Consider the following 24,439-nt stretch of genomic DNA (forward strand, 5'->3'; position numbering starts at 1 on the left):
TCCGCCTTCGCCACGGCCTTCACTGTGGCGGAGGCAGAAGAGATCCCCTCCCCTGCACATGTGTGCGGATGACGTCAGCAGCCGCTGACGCTCCCGCGCATGCGCCGATCCGCGTCGCCAGGGGAAGCCCTTTCAGCCCTGGCTGGCGAAAGGAAGGGTTTAAGAAGGGTAGCAAGGATAATCCCGGGAACTACAGGCCGGTGAGCCTTACTTCAGTGGTAGGGAAATTACTGGAGAGAATTCTTCGAGACAGGATCTACTCCCATTTGGAAGCAAATGGACGTATTAGTGAGAGGCAGCACGGTTTTGTGAAGGGGAGGTCGTGTCTCACTAACTCGATTGAGTTTTTCGAGGAGGTCACAATGATGATTGATGCAGGTAGGGCAGTAGATGTTGTCTATATGGACTTCAGTAAGGCCTTTGACAAGGTCCCTCATGGTAGACTAGTACAAAAGGTGAAGTCACACGGGATCAGGGGTGAACTGGCAAGGTGGATACAGAACTGGCTAGGCCATAGAAGGCAGAGGGTAGCAATGGAGGGATGCTTTTCTAATTGGAGGGCTGTGACCAGTGGTGTTCCACAGGGATCAGTGCTGGGACCTTTGCTCTTTGTAGTATATATAAATGATTTGGAGGAAAATGTAACTGGTCTGATTAGTAAGTTTGCAGACGACACAAAGGTTGGTGGAATTGCAGATAGCGATGAGGACTGTCTGAGGGTACAGAAGGATTTAGATTGTCTGGAGACTTGGGCGGAGAGATGGCAGATGGAGTTTAATCTGGACAAATGTGAGGTAATGCATTTTGGAAGGTCTAATGCAGGTAGGGAATATACAGTGAATGGTAGAACCCTCAAGAGTATTGAAAGTCAAAGAGATCTAGGAGTACAGGTCCACAGGTCATTGAAAGGGGCAACACAGGTGGAGAAGGTAGTCAAGAAGGCATACGGCATGCTTGCCTTCATTGGCCGGGGCATTGAGTATAAGAATTGGCAAGTCATGTTGCAGCTGTTTCGAACCTTAGTTAGGCCACACTTGGAGTATAGTGTTCAATTCTGGTCGCCACACTACCAGAAGGATGTGGAGGCTTTAGAGAGGGGCAGAAGAGATTTACCAGAATGTTGCCTGGTATGGAGGGCATTAGCTATGAGGAGCGATTGAATAAACTCGGTTTGTTCTCACTGGAACGAAGGAGGTTGAGGGGCGACCTGATAGAGGTATACAAAATTATGAGGGGCATAGACAGAGTGGATAGTCAGAGGCTTTTCCCCAGGGTAGAGGGGTCAATTACTAGGGGGCATAGGTTTAAGGTGCGAGGGGCAAGGTTTAGAGTAGATGTACGAGGCGAGTTTTTTACACAGAGGGTAGTGGGTGCCTGGAACTCGCTGCCGGAGGAGGTGGTGGAAGTAGGGACGATAGTGACATTTAAGGGGCATCTTGACAAATATATGAATAGGATGGGAATAGCGGGATACGGACCCCGGAAGTGTAGAAGATTGTAGTTGAGTCGGGCAGCATGTTCGGCGCGGGCTTGGAGGGCCGAAGGGCCTGTTCCTGTGCTGTACATTTCTTTGTTCTTTGAAGACCTTTCCCGCCATCCGGTAGAGCGGAAACCGCTCTGGCGCGGGCCTAGCCCCTCCAGGTGAGACTGCCTACTCCAATTGGATGGGACGAATCCCGCCCCAGATCAGCCAATGATCTTCTTGAATGGCGGAGTAGGTTCGACGGCCTACTCCAATTGGATGTATGTCAGCGTGCAGTTGTCAGATTTGGCAACTGAAGAGGTTCACGAAAATTGTTTGAACCCTTTAACTGTGGGTGGCTCCCCCTACCCCTTTCTTTTACCCTGCAGTTTATTGTAGCCTCAATTATCCTGGATGACCCAGGATTCGAAGTGGAGACATTCCTCCTCGAGGCAGTCTTAAATGCTCCTTCCCTCGCTCAAGACTCGCAGCCTTCGCTGCACTCCCTCGAGAGCAAGAACAACTTTCCTCAGAGACGGAGACCGAAACTGCCCACACTACTCCAGGTGAGGCCTCACCAAGGCCCTGTACAATTGCAGCAACACATCCCTGCTTCTATACTCGAAACCTCTCGCAATGAAGGCTAACGTACCATTTATCTACTGCCTGGAGGAAGCCCATGCAGACACGAAGAGGACGTACAAACTCCACAAAGACAGTGACCCAAGGACGTGGGTCTCTGACGCTGTGAGGCCACAGTGCTAGCCACTGTGCTACCCTGCCGCCAGGTCAACGTAATAAGGTTGTCTTGCGTTTTATTCAGCCTTGACAGTCATAAGAACGGTCAGGCTTACAGTGGAGACTTGATATTGGGCCGCACGGTGGTACAGTAGTTATCACTGCTGCCTCACGGTGGCAGGTTCGATTCCGGCCTGTGCGGAGTCTGCACGTCCTCCCCGTGCCTGCGTGGGTTTCCTCCGGGGGTTCCGGTTTCCTCGCACAGTCCAAAGATGCGCCGGTGAGGTGAGGTTGCTGGATAGGCTGGGGGAGTGGGCCGAGGGAGAGTGCTGTCAGAGGGTCGGTGCAGACTCAATGGGCCGAATGGCCTCCTTCTGCACTGTCGGGATTCCTATGGATTCCGAGAAGATTCACTGGGCTCATTCCTGGGATGAAGGGGTCCGTCTTATGAGGAATGACTGAGCAAAGTTGGGCACTTAGAAGAACGAGAGGGGATCTTATTGAAACCCCTAAGAAGAGGCTATGACGCAGTGGATGCTGGGCAGGTGTTTCCCCTTCAGAGTGGAATCTAGAACGTTGGCGGGGGGGGGAGGGGGGGGGGTAGTCTCCGAATAGGAAGGTTCCCATTTAAGATGCAGATATAGCACAGTGGTTAGCACTGTGGCTTGACAGCGCCAGGGTCCCAGGTTCGATTCCCCGCTGGGTCACTGTCTGTGCGGAGTCTGCACGTCCTCCCCCCGTGTCTGCGTGGGTTCCCTCCGGGCGCTCCGGTTTCCTCCCACAGTCCAAAGATGTGCAGGTTAGGTGGATTGGCCGTGATAAATTGCCCTTAGTGACACGAAAGGTTAGGAGGGGTTATTGGGTTACGGGGGATAGAGTGCAAGTGAGGGCTTAGGTGGGCCGGTGCAGACTCGATGGGCTGAATGGCCTCCTTCTGCACTGTGTGTTCTATAACCTATAACCTTCCCTGAGGTGGCGAGACCTTGGAACACTTTACCTCAAAAGGTGATGGAAGCATTCTCTTTAAGGCAGACCTTGTCAGGTGGGAATGTTAAATTGAGGCCACCGTCAGGTCGGCCATGAATGGGACAGAAGGCTCGAGGGGCCGAGTGGTCTACCCCTGATCCTATTGCTTATAATCTTATGACTTTCCCTGACGTTCCTGACTTGCGGATGTCCCAACGAATGAGGGAGTGGTCACATGACCTTGGAAAACCGCCCTCCTGCCCCTGACGCCTGTGCCTTCTGTTCTCAGGTGGACAAATACCTCTACCACATGCGGCTATCGGACGAAGCTCTGCACGACATTTCCAACCGCTTCCTGATCGAGATGGAGCAGGGCCTCCGGAAAGACACCAACCCCACCTCGTCCGTCAAGATGCTGCCCACCTTCGTCCGGTCGACTCCCGACGGAACAGGTAAGGGGGATTGTTTTTGGAGACGGGTGTGAGCGGGGGACCCTTCATTGCCCAATCCACTCTTGCTCCAGGTCCGAATGACTGTGGCCCTGTGTAGTCCAGCACTGTCATGGTGCCCTTCAGTGTTGGCGATTAGAGAAAGACAGCGCTGGCGGTTTTCACTCTGCACTCCAGCCCTTAGGCAATGGATAACTGAGTGTTTGAAGTTTGAAGAGCGAAGGGAAATGGTTCAATGGCAGTAGTTGCTTAAAATGGACGTTGCAGTGCTTCGAGCTCGGTGGCAGGATATATCATGAGAACAGTGGGAGCTTGGCCTTCTTGAATAGAGGCGTTGAGTACAAAAGCCTGGAAGTTAGGCCGAACCTTTTATAAAGCTCTGATTAGGCCCCAGCTAGAGTACTGTGTCCAGTTCGCGTCGCCGCACTTTATGAAGGATGTGAGGGCCTTCGCGAAGGTGCGGAGGGCGATTTACCAGAGTGGTTCCGGGGGGGCATGAGGGGGATTTTAGCTCCAAGGTGAGGTTGGAGAAGCTGGAGTTGGTCTCCTCGGAGCGAGGGAGGTTGAGGGGGAGATTTGATTGAGGTGTAAAAGATTGGGGCAAGTTTAAATAGGCTGGACTAGGAAAGGCTGTTCCCATTGGCTAATGGTGCAGGGGCTGGGAGTGGGGGATGGGGGGCACAGATTAAAGGTTGTAAACAATCATTTATTAATTTCTAAAACTGCGGGGAGGTGGTGAAGTCACCAAACGAGCACTCCAGAGTCTCTGGGGACATGGGTTCAAGGCCTACCGAATTTGGGGATGGCACGGTGGTCAGCACTGCTTCCTGACAGCAGCAGGGACCCGGGTTCAATACCAGCCTCTGTGTGGAGTTAGGGGGCGAGATTCTCCACTCCTGTGCCAGTTGGGAGAATCGCCTGGGCCGCCAAAATTTCCGGGGACGCCGGTCCGACGCCCTCCCGCCATTCTCCCCAGCGGCGGGAACGGCCCGGTCGGGTTCCGCGGGCCGCAGGCCGGAGAATCGCTGGAGACACCCAGAATGGCGATTCTCCGGCACCCCCGCTACTCTCAGGCCCGGATGGGCCGAGCGGCCAGGCCAAAACGGCGGGTTCCCCCCCCCCCCGGCGCCGTCCACACCTGGTGGCTGCCGGCGGGAACAGCGCGGGAACGCTGGGGGGGGGGGGGCTGCGGGGGGGAGGGGGGACCCTGCACCGGGGCTACCTCAAATGCGGGGTGGCCCGCGATCGGTGCCCACCGATCGTCGGGCCGTCCTCTCTGAAGGAGGACCTCCTTCCTTCCGCGGCCCCGCAAGATCCGTCCGCCATCTTCTGGGGCGGACTCAGAGAGGACGGCAACCACGCATGCGCGGATGATGCCAGTTATGCGACGAATTAGATTATCTCCGCACTGAAACCCGTAAAAGCGCACACGGGAGTGAAGGAGAAGGGAGGGTGTGTGTGTGTGGTCACACTAAATTGCCCCTTAATTCCTGTACTGGCTGAGGTAATTCATGAAGGCCCCGCCATCTCGAACTTGCCCCTCGCCTGAGGTGTGGTAATCCTCCGCTTCTGTCACTAAAATGGTTGCTTCCACTAAAACCCAGTTGGGGAGCCTTGGGGGGGGATACACATCACACAGCCGGCTGCAGTTGCTATGTCAACACCCTCTGCGATTCTTGTTGTTCCCAAGGTAGCTTCCTGTTTCCCTCAGGGCCCCGTCAGTTAGGGAATCGCGGGAAAAACGATGGGCAATGAGGGACACGGTAGACTGACTGGCCCATCAGCCTCACCTCCCATTAATAATCACCTCCCTTCTCCCCGCCTCAGAGATCTTGACACTGCTCCTGGTGTGGCCGGGCCAGGCCCTCGTTTAAGGCCGGTCCCTTTAACCGGGTGGCTTGTTAGCCGCTCCACAGGGGCAGTTAAGTGTCAATCCCATTCGCTGTGGGGTCTGGAGTCACATGTAGGCCAGACCGGCTGAGGACGGCAGATTTCTTTCCCTGAAAGAATCTGAGTGAACCCGATGGGTTCTTACGAGCCTCGATGATCGTTGTCATGGCCACCCGTTACCGAGATTAGCGACACTTCCAGATTTAGTCCTTGCGAACACACAAATCAGCAAAGGTAGGCCATTCGGCCCCCTCAAGCCTGTCTTGCCATTCAGTACGATCATGGCTGAGCTGTTTGTGTTTTGGGTTCCTGCATTCCCAATCTCCTCCCCCACCCCCCACACCGATAACCTGAGATTCTCATCGGGGAATCTATCTCCGCCTCACAAATATTCCGTGACCCCGCTTCCTCCGCCTTCTGAGGAAGAGAATTCCAAAGTCGCACCGCCCTCTCGCAGCGTCAGGGACCCAGGTTCGATTCCCGGCTTGGGTCACTGTCTGTGCGGAGTCTGCACATCCTCCCCGTGTGTGGGTGGGTTTCCTCCGGGTGCTCCGGTTTCCTCCCACAGTCCAAAGATGCGCAGGTTAGGTGGATTGGCCGTGATAAATTGCCCTTCATGTCCAAAAAGGTTCGGTGGGGTTACTGGGATAGGGTGAGTGTGTGGGCCTAGGTACGGTGCTCTTTCAGAGGGTTGGCGCAGACTCGATGGGCCGAATGGCCTGCTTCTGCACTGTAATGAATCTATGATTCTATTTCTGCCCTCAGCTCTGGACTCACCCACATCCTCTTCACGTCCATCTTCTCAATACTGTTCAACATCTTGTCTACATCAATCCATTAAATTATGAATCCAGCCACTGCACGTGCATTTAGAGGGTAGGGGTGTACAGAGGACAGGTGGGCAGCAGCTTGGGCTGGGAGAAAGGATGACGTAGGCGTGATCGCAACCTGAGGGTTCGCTGTGTTTAACCTCTTCAATGACCTCTGACACTCCTCGGTGTCTGACATTCCACATGCGAGAACCTACGAGCCGGGGAGGGGTTACAGTTGCGAACATTGTGTTCCCAAACATGAATTCTAAGCCCTAACAAAGCAGCCAAGGCATTGCACAGATTATTGCAATATTGATGATGCACCGAGGGAGATTATCAATTGTTTTGTCTCCTCTGTATCGTCAAACATTGTGTTTTGGAAGTAAACTCCGCTAACAAGCTTCGTGTCTGCGCGTGGTGAATGTGTTCAAGCCTTGTCCTGCAGGATTCCAAACTCAAATCACACCTTGGGACAGTTTGCTTTTGAGGAAGGTGATCACCGACCCAATCCTGAATGATCAGCAAACTGATCGAAGGTATCGTTGACAGAGCTATCGAGCGGCACTTACTCGGCAATAACCTGCTCATGGACGCTCAGTTTGGGGTCCGCCAGGGTCACTCAGCTCCTGACCTCATTACAGCCTTGGTTCAAACATGGACAAAAGATCTGAACTCCAGAGGTGAGGTGAGAGTGACTGCCCTGGACATCAAGGCAGCGTTTGACCGAGTGTGGCATCAAGGAGCCCCAGCTAAACTGGAGTCAATGGGAATCAGAGGGAAACTCTCCGCTGGTTGGAGTCACTCCCGGCACAAAGGAAGATGGTTGTGGTGGTTGGAGATCAATCATCTCAGCTCCAGGACATCACTGCAGGAGTCCCTCAGGATAGTGTCCTCGGGCCCACCATCTTCAGCTGCTTCATCAATGACCTTCCCTCCATCATCAGGTCAGAGGTGGGGATGTTCGCTGATGCACAATGTTCAGCACCATTCGCGACTCCTCAGATACTGAGTCCATGTCCCAATGCAGCAAGACCTGGACAATATTCAGGCTTGGGGCTGACAAGTGGCAAGTTACATTGGCGCCACACAAGTGTCAGGCAATGGCCAGCATCAACAAGCAGGAACTTAACGGTGCTGGTTACAGTTCCAGCTGTTGTGTCAGGGGCATGTTCCTCCTGAAGAGCGGTCCGTGTAGAGTGCATTGGGGCGCAGACCTTAGAGAGTGCGATGGGCACGATCCCTGCAGGGTGCATTGGGGCGCAGACCTTAGAGAGTGCGATGGGCACGATCCCTGCAGGGTGCATTGGGGCGCAGACCTTAGAGAGTGCGATGGGCACGATCCCTGCAGGGTGCATTGGGGCGCAGACCTTAGAGAGTGCGATGGGCACGATCCCGGCAGGGTGCATTGGGGCGCAGACCTTAGAGAGTGCGATGGGCACGATCCCTGCAGGGTGCATTGGGGCGCAGACCTTAGAGAGTGCGATGGGCACGATCCCTGCAGGGTGGTGCCAGTGTGCGGGTTCTGTGGAACACTGTTTTATCCCGAATCCAATTCCAGCATTGGCGCCCGTTCCAGCCGTGACAATGTCAATTGAGTTTGGTTGTATTTGTCACCTGCAATGGGTTGGCACCAGTCTGCTGGAATGTGCGTTGGATTACGTGCTTTGACAGCAATGCCTTTGTGTGAGTGTGTCCCTGTGGTTAGCTGTGTGTCATTGTCCCGAATCTCCCCGACGCAGCACATTTGCGCAGCGGCCACACTGCTGAAGGAGCAATTCTGTACCCAGGCACCCAAGGTCCTCCCTCGATGCTGGCACAGAGCTTGCATCAACTGGCAGCTGAACCGCCAGGGATCAGGCAGAGGGGTGCCACAGAGCGCAAGCCAGATCGCCAGAGGCAGGAGCTTCCGACACGAGAGTGTTCCAATTGGCAAATTGGATGTTGATATTGCAACAGCAGCTTATAATCTGCCTCCGATTTACTCTTTGTAAACGTCTTATCCGTTGCTGTGTTACTCTTGATAGTTGCGCATTTTCTCGCTGATGGATGTAAAAGCTATTTCCTTTCACTCAAAGATAAGAGACCTGATAAATTGTGCAAACTAATAGTATCCCTTTTATTGGCTTTGCATTGAGTGGTTTCCCTGAAACCAGCTCCTAAGGTAGAGCAGCAGAGTTTGAATATCCGGCTGCACGGTGGCGCAGTGGTTAGCACTGCTGCCTCACGGCGCCGAGGACCCAGGTTCGATCCCAGCCCCCGGGTCACTGTCCGTGTGGAGTTTGCATATTCTCCCCGTGTCTGCGTGGGTCTCGCCCCCATAACCCTAAAAGATGTGCAGGGTAGGTGGATTGGCCGCGCTAAGCCCCTTAATTGGAAACATCGAAATCAGTTTTTAAAAAAATGAGTTTCTGCCTCCTTCGCCTACGCTGTCGGGCAGTGAGCTCCAGACCCCCACAACCCTCTGGGTGAAAGAATTGTTCCTCATTTTCATTCTAATCTTTCCACCAATCACTTTAAACCCACCCTTGTGAATCTACGCTCAAAGATCCCTCCGGACTTTGGGTCGATCGTCGAGTGAGCGAGAGGCCGATTGGACGCGAGTCTAAAAAGGACAGCCGAGACTTTGATGTAAAGCTTTATGTTCCTGAGTACATTTGTCAGTGAATGCTGAAAGACCGGGGTCGATGTGTCTCAAAAGTCCTGTGCAAAGTAACATTTCGGAAACAGGCAAAACCCGCTGGTCAGGTTGAAACCTGGCCAGTTTCGATTTGAGTCTATGTTTCCTTATTCTGCTACCACCCTGCCCCTTGACACAAAATGAACTGAGTGGGCGAGATTCATAGAATCCCTACAGTGCAGAAGGAGGCCATTCGGCCCATCGGGTCTGCACCGACCCTCTGAAAGAACACCGTACCTAGGCCCATTCCCCCTCTGCCCTATCCCCGTAACACCGCCTAATCGGCACACCTTTGGACTGGAGTTTGCGGGTTGAATGTGTCAACCTGCCAATCCTTCAAGCACGCCAATGACTGGCGGTCAGGGTGAGAGGGACTCCTGGTCAGCCGTGTTGATATGGAGCGGAGCCCCTCAAGCTATAAGCCCCTCCCGGGCGACGGACGAGCAAATAGGGTCCCTGCTAGAGGTCAGCCTCAGGAATCACTGGGCCCAAAGCAAATCCGGTTCCGTTTGTCCGCCTCTGAGCTGGGAGGCAGGGTGAGTTTAGACAGGCAGCAGGATGTATCAAGGGCAGTCCAGTGGATAGAATTCAATGTGGACAGTTCAAACTTGAAGAGCGGAAATAGTGGGTGTCTTATCGGAGGGGGAAATAGGCGCGTGTTTCACAAAAAGCTGGGAATTAAGGATTTACGTTTTTAAGAAATGAATCGATTCCAGCAAAACGATGTCGTTTATTGCAAAAGTATGATCGAGGGGACAGTGATTCATGAGTTTTGAGTTCTCATGAGGAAGTAATGATTGCATGACTCACTGCCTCACTCACAGCACATCTACGTGCAGTTCTGAATGTTACACTTCAGCAAAGATCACTCTTGAAACATTTTCACAGGATGTATGTCTCATTGGCGAGGCCGTGATTTGGTGCCAATTCCTCATGGCCCTCAAACTGGAGTGGCTGAAATAGTATAATAATCTTTATTAGTGTCACAAGTCGGCTTACATTGACACTGCAATGAAGTTACTGTGAAAAGCCCCTCGTCGCCACATTCCGGCGCCTGTTCGGGTCACAGAGGGAGAATTCAGAATGTCCAATTCACCCAACAAGCACGTCTTTCGGGACTTGTGGGAGGAAACCGGAGCACCCGGAGGAAACCCATGCAGACACGGGGGAGAACGTGCAGACTCCGCACAGCCAGTGACCCAAGCCGGGAATCGACCCTAGGACCCTGGCGCTGTGAAGCAACAGTGCTAACCACTGTGCCACCGTGCCATCCATTATGCACTGGGCTTGCTGGCCCATTAAAGCGGGCGTTGAAGAGTCATCCACATCGCTGCCGGGTCTGGAGTCACATGGAGGCCAGACCGGGTTGACGAATGTGATATAAAATAGTTACTTTAGAGATACTAGTTAATGTAATGTAGAAATAAGCCACTTTGATTCTTTTAGTTAGGGACAAAGGAATTTGGGACCGCATGGAAAAAGCAGGAAGAGGTGTGTCTATAAGAGTGAGGATGCATTGATAGGGGCCAGAGAAAGGGATTGGAAGTGAGCCAATCAGAATAGATTAAACAGGTCAGGAGGGACCTAGGCTGACCTATGTCCGTCGAGTATGTGAAACTTGATACCATTTGAACTGATTTTGCAGAGATCCCTTTGTCTGGTAGTTCAGTCGTTTTCTGGAGTGTAAGAGGCAGGACGTCCTGTTACATTCTGTAAGATGATTAAGCTTGCAAGCTAAATAAATAACTTCTGTTTACGTGCGAATCCGTCTCAACTTTTATTGAGGCCAGACTGACAGAGAAAGAAAATAGGAGATCAACAGGGTGAGGACGGCAGATTTCCTTCCCTAAAAGGACATGAGTGAACCCGATGGGGTTTGACAGCAGTCGACACATGATCATCATCAGACTTTTAATTCTGCATTATTCAAAGAGGAATAACTGCCTTCGAAGACCAACCACATTTCTCCGAGAGAGTGTTTTAATTATACACCGGAGCTGCGACACAGTGAGGTACATTGTACTCTGCGTGGCACTCCTCCTGGCACGACCTGGTGAAGATACCAGGTATCAACAATGATGCCTGGCAGAATTGTTACCAAATATCCCAGCTCCTCCGCACTGATTCCTGTACTCTTCAATCCAAAAATACATCTAAATAATTGGTTTGTGTTCGCAAAACTGGCCCAAAAAGCCGTTTCTGTTGTCGCTTGGCAAAGCCCCTTGGAAGAATAACTCCATCTTTCCTTCTCTTGGCAGAGAGTGGCGATTTCCTGGCCCTTGACCTGGGGGGCACCAATTTCCGTGTGCTGAGAGTCAAGGTTTCAGACAACGGCAAACAGAGTGTACAGATTGAGAATCGGATCTGTGCCATTCCCGAGGACATCATGCACGGCACCGGCACTCAGGTGGGAGCCACGGAAACCCCTATCCCGGCCTTTGTCCCCCACCAGACTCGATCGTTTCGACCCTCGCCTGGCTATTAACCCCACCGTCCAACCTGAATCTCACCCTTGTACCAGGCCCCACTCCATCATCACTCGTGTCCTTTCTGAATTACGTTGCCTTCAAATCAAATCGCCACCCCCGGGACAAGGGAACCTTTGTTCCACTCGCTCTATGACAATTTCCTTTCTCAGGTAAAGGGACCACAACTGCTCACCGTGCTCCAGCAGCGGAGAAACCAAGCTCCTAGACCATTGAAGCAGGACCTCACAGCTCCAGTACTCAAATCCACTTGCGATAAAGATGATCTTACTATTAGCCTTCTTAATATCATGCTGTACATTCATCGCAGTGACCTAGCGACAAGGACAAATTGTTTTCAGCTCTACTTCTGCACATCGATTCCCCCTACCACAGACTGAGACAAAGAGAGAGCCTCCCATAACAGGTACAGCATGGGTTAGATACAGAGTAAAGCTCCCTCTACACTGTCCCCATCAAACACTCCCAGGACAGGTACAGCACGGGGTTAGATACAGAGTAAAGCTCCCTCTACACTGTCCCCATCAAACACTCCCAGGACAGGTACAGCACGGGGTAAGAGACAGAATAAAGCTCCCTCTACACTGTCCCCATCAAACACTCCCAGGACAGGTACAGCACGGGGTTAGATACAGAGTAAAGCTCCTTCAAAACTGTCCCAATCAAACACTCCCAGGACAGGTACAGCACGGGGTAAGAGACAGAATAAAGCTCCCTCTACACTGTCCCCATCAAACACTCCCACGACAGGTACAGCACGGGGTTAGATACAGAGTAAAGCTCCCTCTACACTGTCCCCATCAAACACTCCCAGGACAGGTACAGCACTGGGTTAGATACAGAGTAAAGCTCCCTCTACACTGTCCCCATCAAACACTCCCAGGACAGGTACAGCACGGGGTTAGATACAGAGTAAAGCTCCTTCTACACTGGCCCCAACAAACACTCCCAGGACAGGTCCAGCACGGGGTTAGATACAGAGCAAAGCTCCCTCTACACTGTCCCCATCAAACAGTTCCAGGACAGGTACAGCACGGGTTGGATACAGAATAAAGCCCCCTCTACACTGTCTCCATCAAACACTCCCAGGACAGGTACAGCACGGGGGTAGATACAGAGTAAAGCTCCCTCTACACTGACCCCAACAAACACTCCCAGGACAGGTACAGCACGGGGTTAGATACAGAGTAAAGCTCCCTCTACACTGTCCCCATCAAACACTCCCAGGACAGGTACAGCACGGGGTTAGATACAGAGTAAAGCTCCCTCTACACTGTCTCCATCAAACACTCCCAGGGCAGGGACAGCACAGGGTTAGATACAGAGTAAAGCTCCCTCTACACAGTCCCCATCAAACACTCCCAGGACAGGTACGGCACAGGGTTAGATACTGAGTAAAGCTCCCTCTACACTATCCCCCTCAAACACTCCCAGGACAGGGACAGCACGGGGTTAGATACAGAGTAAAGCTCCCTCTACACTGTCCCCATCAAACACTCCCAGGACAGGTACAGCACGGGGTTAGATACAGAGTAAAGCTCCCTACACACTGTCCCCATCAAACACTCCCAGGACAGGTACAGCACGGGGTTAGATTCAGAGTAAAGCTCCTTCTACACTGTCCCCATCAAACACTCCCAGGAGAGGCACAGCACGGGGTTAAATACCGAGTAAAGCTCCCTCTACACTGTCCCCATTAAACACTCCCAGGACAGGAGCAGCACGGGGTTAGATACAGAGTAAAGCTCCCTCTACACTGTCCACATTAAACACTCCCAGGACAGGTACAGCACGGAGTTATATACAGAGTAAAATTCCCTCTACACTGTCCCCCATCAAACCCTCCGAGGACAGGTACAGAACGGTGTTAGATACAGAGTAAAGCTCCCTCTACACTGTCCCCATCAAACACTCCCAGGACAGGCACAGCACGGGGTTAGATACAGAGTAAAGCTCCCTCTACACTGTCCCCATTAAACACTCCCAGGACAGGTACAGCACGGGGTTAGATACAGAGTAAAGCTCCCTCTACACTGTCCCCATTAAACACTCCCAGGACAGGTACAGCACGGGGTTAGATACAGAGTAAAGCTCCCTCTACACTGTCCCCATTAAACACTCCCAGGACAGGTACAGCACGGGGTTAGATACAGAGTAAATCTCCCTCTACACTGTCCCCATCAAACACTCCCAGGACAGGTACAGCACGGGGTTAGATACAGAGTAAAGCTCCCTCTACACTGTCCCCCACCAAACATACCCAGGACAGGAACAGCACGGTGTTAGATACAGAGTAAAGCTCCCTCTACACTGCCACATCAAACACTCCCAGGACAGGTACAGCACGGGGTTAAATACCGAGTAAAGCTCCCTCTACACTGTCCCCATTAAACACTCCCAGGACAGGAGCAGCACGGGGTTAGATACAGAGTAAAGCTCCCTCTACACTGTCCACATCAAACACTCCCAGGACAGGTACAGCACGGAGTTATATACAGAGTAAAATTCCCTCTACACTGTCCCCCATCAAACCCTCCGAGGACAGGTACAGAACGGTGTTAGATACAGAGTAAAGCTCCCTCTACACTGTCCCCATCAAACACTCCCAGGACAGGTACCGCACGGGGTTAGATACAGAGTAAAGCTCCCTCTGCACTGTCCCCATCAAACACTCCCAGGACAGGTACAGCACGGTATTAGATACAGAGTAAAGCTTCCTCTACACTGTCCCATCAAACACTCCCAGGACAGGTACAGCATGGGGTTAGATACAGAGTAAAGCTCCCTCTACACTATCCCCATCAAACACTCCCAAGACAGGTACAGCACGGGGTTAGATACAGAGTAAAGCTCCCTCTACACGGTCCCCATCAAACACTCCCAGGACAGGTCCAGCACGGGGTTAGATACAGAGTAAAGCTCCCTCTACACTGTCCCCATCAAACACTCCCAGGACAGGTACAGCACGGGGTTAGATACAGAGTAAAGCTCCCTCTACACTGTCCCCATCAAACACTCCCAGGACAGGTATAGCACGGGGTTAGATACAGTGTAAAGCTCCCTCGACACTGTCCCCATCAAACACTCCCAGGACAGGTACAGCACGGGGTTAGATACAGAGTCAAACTCCCTCGACACTGTCCACATCAAACACTCCCAGGACAGGTACAGCACGGGGATAGATACAGAGTAAAGCTCCCTCTACACTGTCCACATCAAACACTCCCAGGACAGGTACAGCACGGGGTTAGAGACAGAGTAAAACTCCCTCTACACTGCCCCCATCAAACACGCCCAGGACAGGTACAGCACGGGGGTAGATACAGAGTAAAGCTCCCTCAACACTGTCCCCATCAAACACTCCCAGGACAGGTACGGCACGGGGTTAGATACAGAGTAAAGCTCCCTCTACACTGTCCCCATCAAACACTCCCAGGACAGGTACAGCACGGGGTTAGATAAAGAGTAAAGCTCCCTCCACACTGTCCCCATCAAACACTCCCAGGACAGGTACAGCACGGGGTTAGATAAAGAGTAAAGCTCCCTCTACACTGTCCGCATCAAACACTCCCAGGACAGGTACAGCACGGGGTTAGATACAGAGTAAATCTCCCTCTACACTGTCCCCATCAAACACTCCCAGGACAGGTACAGCACTGGGTTAGATACAGAGTAAAGCTCCCTCGACACTGTCCCCATCAAACACTCCCAGGACTGGTGCAGCACGGGGTTAAATACAGAGTAAAGCTCCGTCGAAACTGTCCCCATCAAACACTCCCAGGTCAGGTACAGCACGGGGTTAGATACAGAGTAAAGCTCCCTCTACACTGTCCCCATCAAACACTCCCAGGACAGGTACAGCATGGGGTTAGATACAGAGTAAAGCTCCCTCTACACTGTCCCCATCAAACACTCCCAGGACAGGTACAGCACGTGGTTAGATACAGAGTAAAGCTCCCTCTACACTGTCCCCATTAAACACTCCCAGGACAGGTACAGCACTGGGTTAGATACAGAGTAAAGCTCCCTCTACACTGTCCCCATCAAACACTCCCAGGACAGGTACAGCACCGGGTTAGATACAGAGTAAAGCTCCCTCCACACTGTCCACATCAGACACTCCCAGGACAGGTACAGCACTGGGTTAGATACAGAGTAAATCTCCCTCTACACTATCCCCATCAAACACTCCCAGGTCAGGTACAGCACGGGGTTAGCTCCAGAGCAAAACTCCCTCTACACTGCCCCCATTAAACACTCCCAGGACAGGTACAGCACGGGGTTAGATACAGAGTAAAGCTCCCTCTACACTGTCCACATCAAACACTCACAGGACAGGTACAGCACGGGGTTAGATACAGTGTAAAGCTCCCTCTAGACTGTCCACATCAAACACTCCCAGGACAGGTACAGCACGGGGTTAGATACAGAGTAAAGCTCCCTCTACACTGTCCCCATTAAACACTCCCAGGACAGGTACAGCACGGGGTTAGATAAAGAGTAAAGCTCCCTCTGCACTGTCCCCATTAAACACTCCCAGGACAGATACAGCACGGGGTTAGATACAGAGTAAAGCTCCCTCTAGACTGTCCCCATCAAACACTCCCAGGACCGGTACAGCACGGGGTTAGACACAGAGTAAAACTCCCTCTACACTGCCCCCATCAAACACGCCCAGGACAGGTACAGCACGGGGTTAGATACAGAGTAAAGCTCCCTCTACACTGTCCCCATCAAACACTCCCAGGACAGGTACGGCACGGAGTTAGATACAGAGTAAAGTTCCCTCTACACTGCCCCCATCGAACACTCCCAGGACAGGTACAGCACGGGGTTAGATACAGAGTAAAGCTCTCTCTACACTATCCCCATCAAACACTCCCAGGACAGGTACAGCACCGGGTTAGATACAGAGTAAAGCTCCCTCCACACTGTCCACATCAAACACTCCCAGGACAGGTACAGCACGGGGTTAGATACAGAGTAAATCTCCCTCTACACTGTCCCCATCAAACACTCCCAGGACAGGTACAGCACGGGGTTAGATACAGAGTAAAGCTCCCTCTTCACTGTCCCCATCAACCACTCCCAGGACAGGTCCGGCACGGGGTTAGATACAGAGTAAAGCTCCCTCTGCAATGTCCCCATCAGCAATCCCAGGACAGGTACGGCAGGTGTTAGATACAGAGTAAAGCTCCCTCAACACTGTCCCAATCAAACACTCCCAGGACAGGTACAGCCCGGGGTAAGAGACAGAATAAATCTCCCTCTACACTGTCCCCATCAAACACTCCCAGGACAGGTGCAGAACGCGGTTAGATACAGAGCAAAGCTCCCTCTACTCTGCCCCCATCAAACACACCCAGGACAGGTACAGCAAGGGGTTAGATACAGAGTAAAGCTTCCTCTACACTGTCCCATCAAACTCTCCCACGACAGGTACAGCACGGGGTTAGATACAGAGTAAAGCTCCCTCTCCACTATCCCCATCAAACACTCCCAGGACAGGTACAGCACGGGGTAAGAGACAGAATAAAGCTCCCTCTACACTGTCCCCATCAAACACTCCCAGGACAGGTACAGCACGGGGTTAGATACAGAGTAAAGCTCCCTCTCCACTGTCCCCATCAAACACTCCCAGGACAGGTACAGCACTGGGTAAGAGACAGAATAAAGCTCCCTCTACACTGTCCCCATCAAACACTCCCAGGACAGGTACAGCACGGGGTTAGATACAGAATAAAGCTCCCTCTACACTGTCCCCATCAAACACTCCCAGGACAGGTACAGCACGGTGTTAGATACAGAGTAAAGCTCCCTCTACACTGTCCCCATCAAACACTCCCAGGACAGATACAGCACGGGGTTAGATACAGAGTAAAGCTCCCTCTACACTGTCCCCATCAAACACTCCCAGGACAGGTACAGCACGGGGTTAGATACAGAGTAAAGCTCCCTCTACACTGACCCCATCAAACACTCCCAGGACAGGTACAGCACGGGGTGAGATACAGAGTAAAGCTCCCTCTCCACTGTCCACATCAAACACTCCCAGGACAGGTACAGCACGGGGTTAGATACAGAGTAAAGCTCCCTCTCCACTGTCCACATCAAACACTCCCAGGACAGGTACAGCACGGGGTTAGATACAGAGTAAAGCTCCCTCTCCACTGTCCACATCAAACACTCCCAGGACAGGTACAGCACGGGGTTAGATACAGAGTAAAGCTCCCTCTCCACTGTCCCCATCAAACACTCCCAGGACAGGTACAGCACGGGGTTAGATACAGAGCAAAGCTCCCTCTACTGTGCCCCCATCGAACACACCCAGGACAGGTACAGCACGGGGTTAGATACAGAGTAAAGCTCCCTCTACACTGTCCACATCAAACACTCACAGGACAGGTACAGCACGGGGTTAGATACAGAGTAAAGCTCCCTCTACACTGTCCACATCAAACACTCCCAGGACAGGTACAGCACGGGGTTCGATACAGAGTAAAGCTCCCTCTACACTGTCCACATCAAACACTCCCAGGACAGGTACAGCACGGGGATAGATAGAGAGTAAAGCTCCCTCTACATGTCCCCATTAAACTCTCCCAGGACAGTGACAGCACGGGGTTAGATAAAGAGTAAAGCTCCCTCTACACTGTCCCCATTAAACACTCCCAGGACAGGTACAGCACGGGGTTAGATACAGAGTAAATCTCCCTCTACACTGTTTTCATCAAACACTCCCAGGACAGGTACAGCACGGGGTTAGATACAGAGTAAAGCTGCCTCTACACTGTGCCCATCAAACACTCCCAGGTCAGGTACAGCACGGTGTTAGATACAGAGTAAAGCTCCCTCTCCACTATCCCCATCAAACACTCCCAGGACAGGTACAGCACGGGGTAAGAGACAGAATAAAGCTCCCTCTACACTGTCCCCATCAAACACTCCCAGGACAGGTACAGCACGGGGTAAGAGACAGAATAAAGCTCCCTCTACACTGTCCCCATCAAACACTCCCAGGACAGGTACAGCACGGGGTTAGATACAGAATAAAGCTCCCTCTACACTGTCCCCATCAAACACTCCCAGGACAGGTACAGCACGGTGTTAGATACAGAGTAAAGCTCCCTCTACACTGTCCCCATCAAACACTCCCAGGACAGATACAGCACGGGGTTAGATACAGAGTAAAGCTCCCTCTACACTGTCCCCATGAAACACTCCCAGGACAGGTACAGCACGGGGTTAGATACAGAGTAAAGCTCCCTCTACACTGACCCCATCAAACACTCCCAGGACAGGTACAGCACGGGGTGAGATACAGAGTAAAGCTCCCTCTCCACTGTCCACATCAAACACTCCCAGGACAGGTACAGCACGGGGTTAGATACAGAGTAAAGCTCCCTCTCCACTGTCCACATCAAACACTCCCAGGACAGGTACAGCACGGGGTTAGATACAGAGTAAAGCTCCCTCTCCACTGTCCACATCAAACACTCCCAGGACAGGTACAGCACGGGGTTAGATACAGAGTAAAGCTCCCTCTCCACTGTCCCCATCAAACACTCCCAGGACAGGTACAGCACGGGGTTAGATACAGAGCAAAGCTCCCTCTACTGTGCCCCCATCGAACACACCCAGGACAGGTACAGCACGGGGTTAGATACAGAGTAAAGCTCCCTCTACACTGTCCACATCAAACACTCACAGGACAGGTACAGCACGGGGTTAGATACAGAGTAAAGCTCCCTCTACACTGTCCACATCAAACACTCCCAGGACAGGTACAGCACGGGGTTCGATACAGAGTAAAGCTCCCTCTACACTGTCCACATCAAACACTCCCAGGACAGGTACAGCACGGGGATAGATAGAGAGTAAAGCTCCCTCTACATGTCCCCATTAAACTCTCCCAGGACAGTGACAACACGGGGTTAGATAAAGAGTAAAGCTCCCTCTACACTGTCCCCATCAAACACTCCCAGGACAGGTACAGCACGGGGTTAGATACAGAGTAAAGCTGCCTCTACACTGTGCCCATCAAACACTCCCAGGTCAGGTACAGCACGGTGTTAGATACAGAGCAAAGCTCCCTCTACACTGTTCCCATCAAATACTCCCAGGACAGGTACGGCACAGGGTTAGATACTGAGTAAAGCTTCCTCGACACTGTCCCCCTCAAACACTCCCAGGACAGGTACAGCACCGGGTTAGATACTGAGTAAAGCTCCCTCGACACTGTCCCCATCAAACACTCCCAGGACAGGTACAGCACGGGGTTAGATACAGAGTAAAGCTCCCTCTACACTGTCCCCATCAAACACTCCCAGGACAGGCACAGCACAGGGTTAGATGCAGAGTAAAGCTCCCTCTACACTGTCCCCATTAAACACTCCCAGGACAGGTTCAGCACGGGGTTAGATACAGAGTAAAGCTCCCTCGACACTGTCCCCATCAACCACTCCCAAGACAAGTCCGGCACGTGGTTAGATACAGAGTAAAGCTCCCTCTGCACTGTCCCCATCAAACACTCCCAGGACAGGTACAGCACTGGGTTAGATGCAGAGTAAAGCTCCCTCTACACTGTCCCCATCAAACACTCCCAGCACAGGGACAGCACGGGGTTAGATACAGAGTAAAGCTCCCTCTACAAATTCCCCCATCAAACACTCCCAGGACAGGTACGGCACGGGGTTAGATACAGAGTAAAGCTCCCTCTGCACTGTCCCCATCAAACACTCCCAGGACATGTACAGCACGGGGTTAGATACAGAGTAAAGCTCCCTCTACATTGTCCCCCATCAAACCCTCCGAGGACAGGTACAGCACGGTGTTAGATACAGAGTAAAGCTCCCTCTACACTGTCCCCATTAATCACTCCCAGGACAGGTACAGCACGGGGTTAGATGCAGAGTAACGCTCCCTCTACACTGTCCCCCATCAAACACACCCAGGACAGGAACAGCACGGGGTTAGATACAGAGTAAAGCTCCCTCGACACTGTCCCCATCAAACACTCCCAGGACAGGTACAGCACGGGATTAGATCCAGAGTAAAGCTCCCTCTACACTGTCCCCATCAAACACTCCCAGGACAGGTACAGCACGGGGTTAGATACAGAGTAAAACTCCCTCGACACTGTCCCCATCAAACACTCCCAGGACAGGTACAGCATGGGGTTAGATACAGAGTAAAGCTCCCTCTACACTGTCCCCATTAAACACTCCCAGGACAGGCACAGCACGGGGTTAGATACAGAGTAAAGCTCCCTCTACACTGTCACCATCAAACACTCCCAGGACAGGTACAGCACGGGGTTAGATACAGAGTAAAGCTCCCTCGACACTGTTCCCATCAAACACTCCCAGGCCAGGTACGGCACAGGGTTAGATACTGAGTAAAGCTCCCTCTACACTGTCCCCATCAACCACTCCCAAGACAGGTCTGGCACGGGGTTAGATACAGAGTAAAACTCCCTCTGCACTGTCCCCATCAAACACTCCCAGGGCAGGTACAGCACTGGGTTAGATGCAGAGTAAAGCTCCCTCTCACTGTCCCCTTTCAAACACTCCCAGGACAGGTACGGCACGGGGTTAGATACAGAGTAAAGCTCCATCTACACTTTCCCCCATCAAACCCTCCGAGGACAGGTACAGCACGGTGTTAGATACAGAGTAAAGCTCCCTCTACACTGTCCCCATTAAACACTCCCAGGACAGGTACAGCACGGGGTTAGATACAGAGTAAAGCTCCCTCTACACTGTCCCCATTAAACACTCCCAGGACAGGTACAGCACGGGGTTAGATACAGAGTAAAGCTCCCTCTACACTGTCCCCCATCAAACACACCCAGGACAGGACCAGCACGGGGTTAGATACAGAGTAAAGCTCCCTCTACACTGCCACTTCAAACACTCCCAGGACAGGTACGGCACAGGGTTAGATACTGAGTAAAGCTCCCTATACACTGTCCCCATCAAACACTCCCAACACAGGTACAGCACGGGGTTAGATACAGAGTAATGCTCCCTCTACACTGTCCCCATCAAACACTCCCAGGACAGGTACAGCACGGGGTTAGATACAGAGTAAAGCTCCCTCGACACTGTCCCCATCAAACACTGCAAGGACAGGTACAGCACGGGGTTAGATACAGAGTAAAGCTCCCTCTACACTGTCCCCATTAAACACTCCCAGGACAGGTAAAGCACGGGGTAGATACAGAGTAACGCTCCCTCTACACTGTCCCCATCAACCACTCCCAGGACAGGTCCGGCACGGGGTTAGATACAGAGTAAAGCTCCCTCTACACTGTCTCCATGAAACACTCCCAGGACAGGTACAGCACAGGGTTAGATACAGAGCAATGCTCCCTCTACACTGTCCCCATCAAACACTCCCAGGACAGATACAGCACGGGGTTAGATCCAGAGTAACGCTCCCACTACACTGTCCCCACCAAACACTCCGAGGACAGGTACAGCATGGGGTTAGATGAGTAAAGCTCCCCTACACTGTCCCCATCAAACACTCCCAGGACAGGTACAGCACGGGGTTGGATACAGAATAAAGCCCCCTCTACACTGTCCCCATCAAACACTCCCAGGACAGGTACAGCACTGGGTTAGATGCAGAGTAAAGCTCCCTCTCACTGTCCCCTTTCAAACACTCCCAGGACAGGTACGGCACGGGGTTAGATACAGAGTAAAGCTCCATCTACACTTTCCCCCATCAAACCCTCCGAGGACAGGTACAGCATGGGGTTAGATGAGTAAAGCTCCCCTACACTGTCCCCATCAAACACTCCCAGGACAGGTACAGCACGGGGTTGGATACAGAATAAAGCCCCCTCTACACTGTCCCCATCAAACACTCCCAGGACAGGTACAGCACGGAGTTTGATACAGAGTAAAGCCCCCTCTACACTGTCCCCATCAAACACTCCCAGGACAGGTACAGCACGGGGTTAGATACAGAGTAAAGCTCCCTCTATACTGTCCCCATCAAACACTCCCAGGACAGGTACGGCACAGGGTTAGATTCTGAGTAAAGCTCCCTCTACACTGTCCCCATCAAACACTCCCAGGACAGGTACAGCACGGGGTTAGATACAGAGTAAAGCTCCCTCTACACTGTCCCCATCAACCACTCCCAGGACAGGTACAGCACGGGGTTCGATACAGAGTAAAGCTCCCTCTGCACTGTCCCCATCAAACACTCCCAGGGCAGGTACAGCACTGGGTTAGATGCAGAGTAAAGCTCCTTCTACACTGTCCCCTTTCAAACACTCTGAGGACAGGTACAGCACGGGGTTAGATACAGAGTAAAGCTCCCTCTACACTGTCCCATTTAAACACTCCCAGGACAGGCACAGCAGGGGGTAAGATAGAGAGTAAAGCTCCCTCTACACTGTCCACATCAAACACTCCCAGGACAGGTACAGCACGGGGTTCGATACAGAGTAAAGCTCCCTCTACACTGTCCACATCAAACACTCCCAGGACAGGTACAGCACGGGGATAGATAGAGAGTAAAGCTCCCTCTACATGTCCCCATTAAACTCTCCCAGGACAGTGACAACACTGGGTTAGATAAAGAGTAAAGCTCCCTCTACACTGTCCCCATTAAACACTCCCAGGACAGGTACAGCACGGGGTTAGATACAGAGTAAATCTCCCTCTACACTGTTTTCATCAAACACTCCCAGGACAGGTACAGCACGGGGTTAGATACAGAGTAAAGCTGCCTCTACACTGTGCCCATCAAACACTCCCAGGTCAGGTACAGCACGGTGTTAGATACAGAGCAAAGCTCCCTCTACACTGTTCCCATCAAATACTCCCAGGACAGGTACGGCACAGGGTTAGATACTGAGTAAAGCTTCCTCGACACTGTCCCCCTCAAACACTCCCAGGACAGGTACAGCACCGGGTTAGATACTGAGTAAAGCTCCCTCGACACTGTCCCCATCAAACACTCCCAGGACAGGTACAGCACGGGGTTAGATACAGAGTAAAGCTCCCTCTACACTGTCCCCATCAAACACTCCCAGGACAGGCACAGCACAGGGTTAGATGCAGAGTAAAGCTCCCTCTACACTGTCCCCATTAAACACTCCCAGGACAGGTTCAGCACGGGGTTAGATACAGAGTAAAGCTCCCTCGACACTGTCCCCATCAACCACTCCCAAGACAAGTCCGGCACGTGGTTAGATACAGAGTAAAGCTCCCTCTGCACTGTCCCCATCAAACACTCCCAGGACAGGTACAGCACTGGGTTAGATGCAGAGTAAAGCTCCCTCTACACTCTCCCCATCAAACACTCCCAGCACAGGGACAGCACGGGGTTAGATACAGAGTAAAGCTCCCTCTACAAATTCCCCCATCAAACACTCCCAGGACAGGTACGGCACGGGGTTAGATACAGAGTAAAGCTCCCTCTGCACTGTCCCCATCAAACACTCCCAGGACATGTACAGCACGGGGTTAGATACAGAGTAAAGCTCCCTCTACATTGTCCCCCATCAAACCCTCCGAGGACAGGTACAGCACGGTGTTAGATACAGAGTAAAGCTCCCTCTACACTGTCCCCATTAATCACTCCCAGGACAGGTACAGCACGGGGTTAGATGCAGAGTAACGCTCCCTCTACACTGTCCCCCATCAAACACACCCAGGACAGGAACAGCACGGGGTTAGATACAGAGTAAAGCTCCCTCTACACTGTCCCCATCAAACACTCCCAGGACAGGTACAGCACGGGGTTAGATACAGAGTAAAGCTCCCTCTACACTGTCCCCATCAAACACTCCCAGGACAGGTACAGCACGGGGATAGATACAGAGTAAAACTCCCTCGACACTGTCCCCATCAAACACTCCCAGGACAGGTACAGCACGGGGTTAGATACAGAGTAAAGCTCCCTCTACACTGTCCCCATTAAACACTCCCAGGACAGGC

The 24,439-nt window shown here is 52.3% G+C and overlaps 1 protein-coding gene across 1 annotated transcript in view; it reads left to right on the forward strand.

The window, feature by feature from the left end:
* LOC140397032 (hexokinase-2-like) overlaps nucleotides 1–24,439 on the forward strand; it is a 90,159-nt gene that overhangs the window by 28,216 nt on the left and 37,504 nt on the right. Inside the window, exons 2-3 of the mRNA XM_072486082.1 lie at nucleotides 3,456–3,618; nucleotides 11,253–11,401. Of these exons, the coding sequence (XP_072342183.1) occupies nucleotides 3,456–3,618; nucleotides 11,253–11,401 (312 nt within the window). The remainder of the gene's footprint in view (nucleotides 1–3,455; nucleotides 3,619–11,252; nucleotides 11,402–24,439) is intronic.

Source organism: Scyliorhinus torazame, chromosome 20 (assembly GCF_047496885.1).
Source record: "Scyliorhinus torazame isolate Kashiwa2021f chromosome 20, sScyTor2.1, whole genome shotgun sequence".
NCBI lineage: Eukaryota > Metazoa > Chordata > Chondrichthyes > Carcharhiniformes > Scyliorhinidae > Scyliorhinus > Scyliorhinus torazame.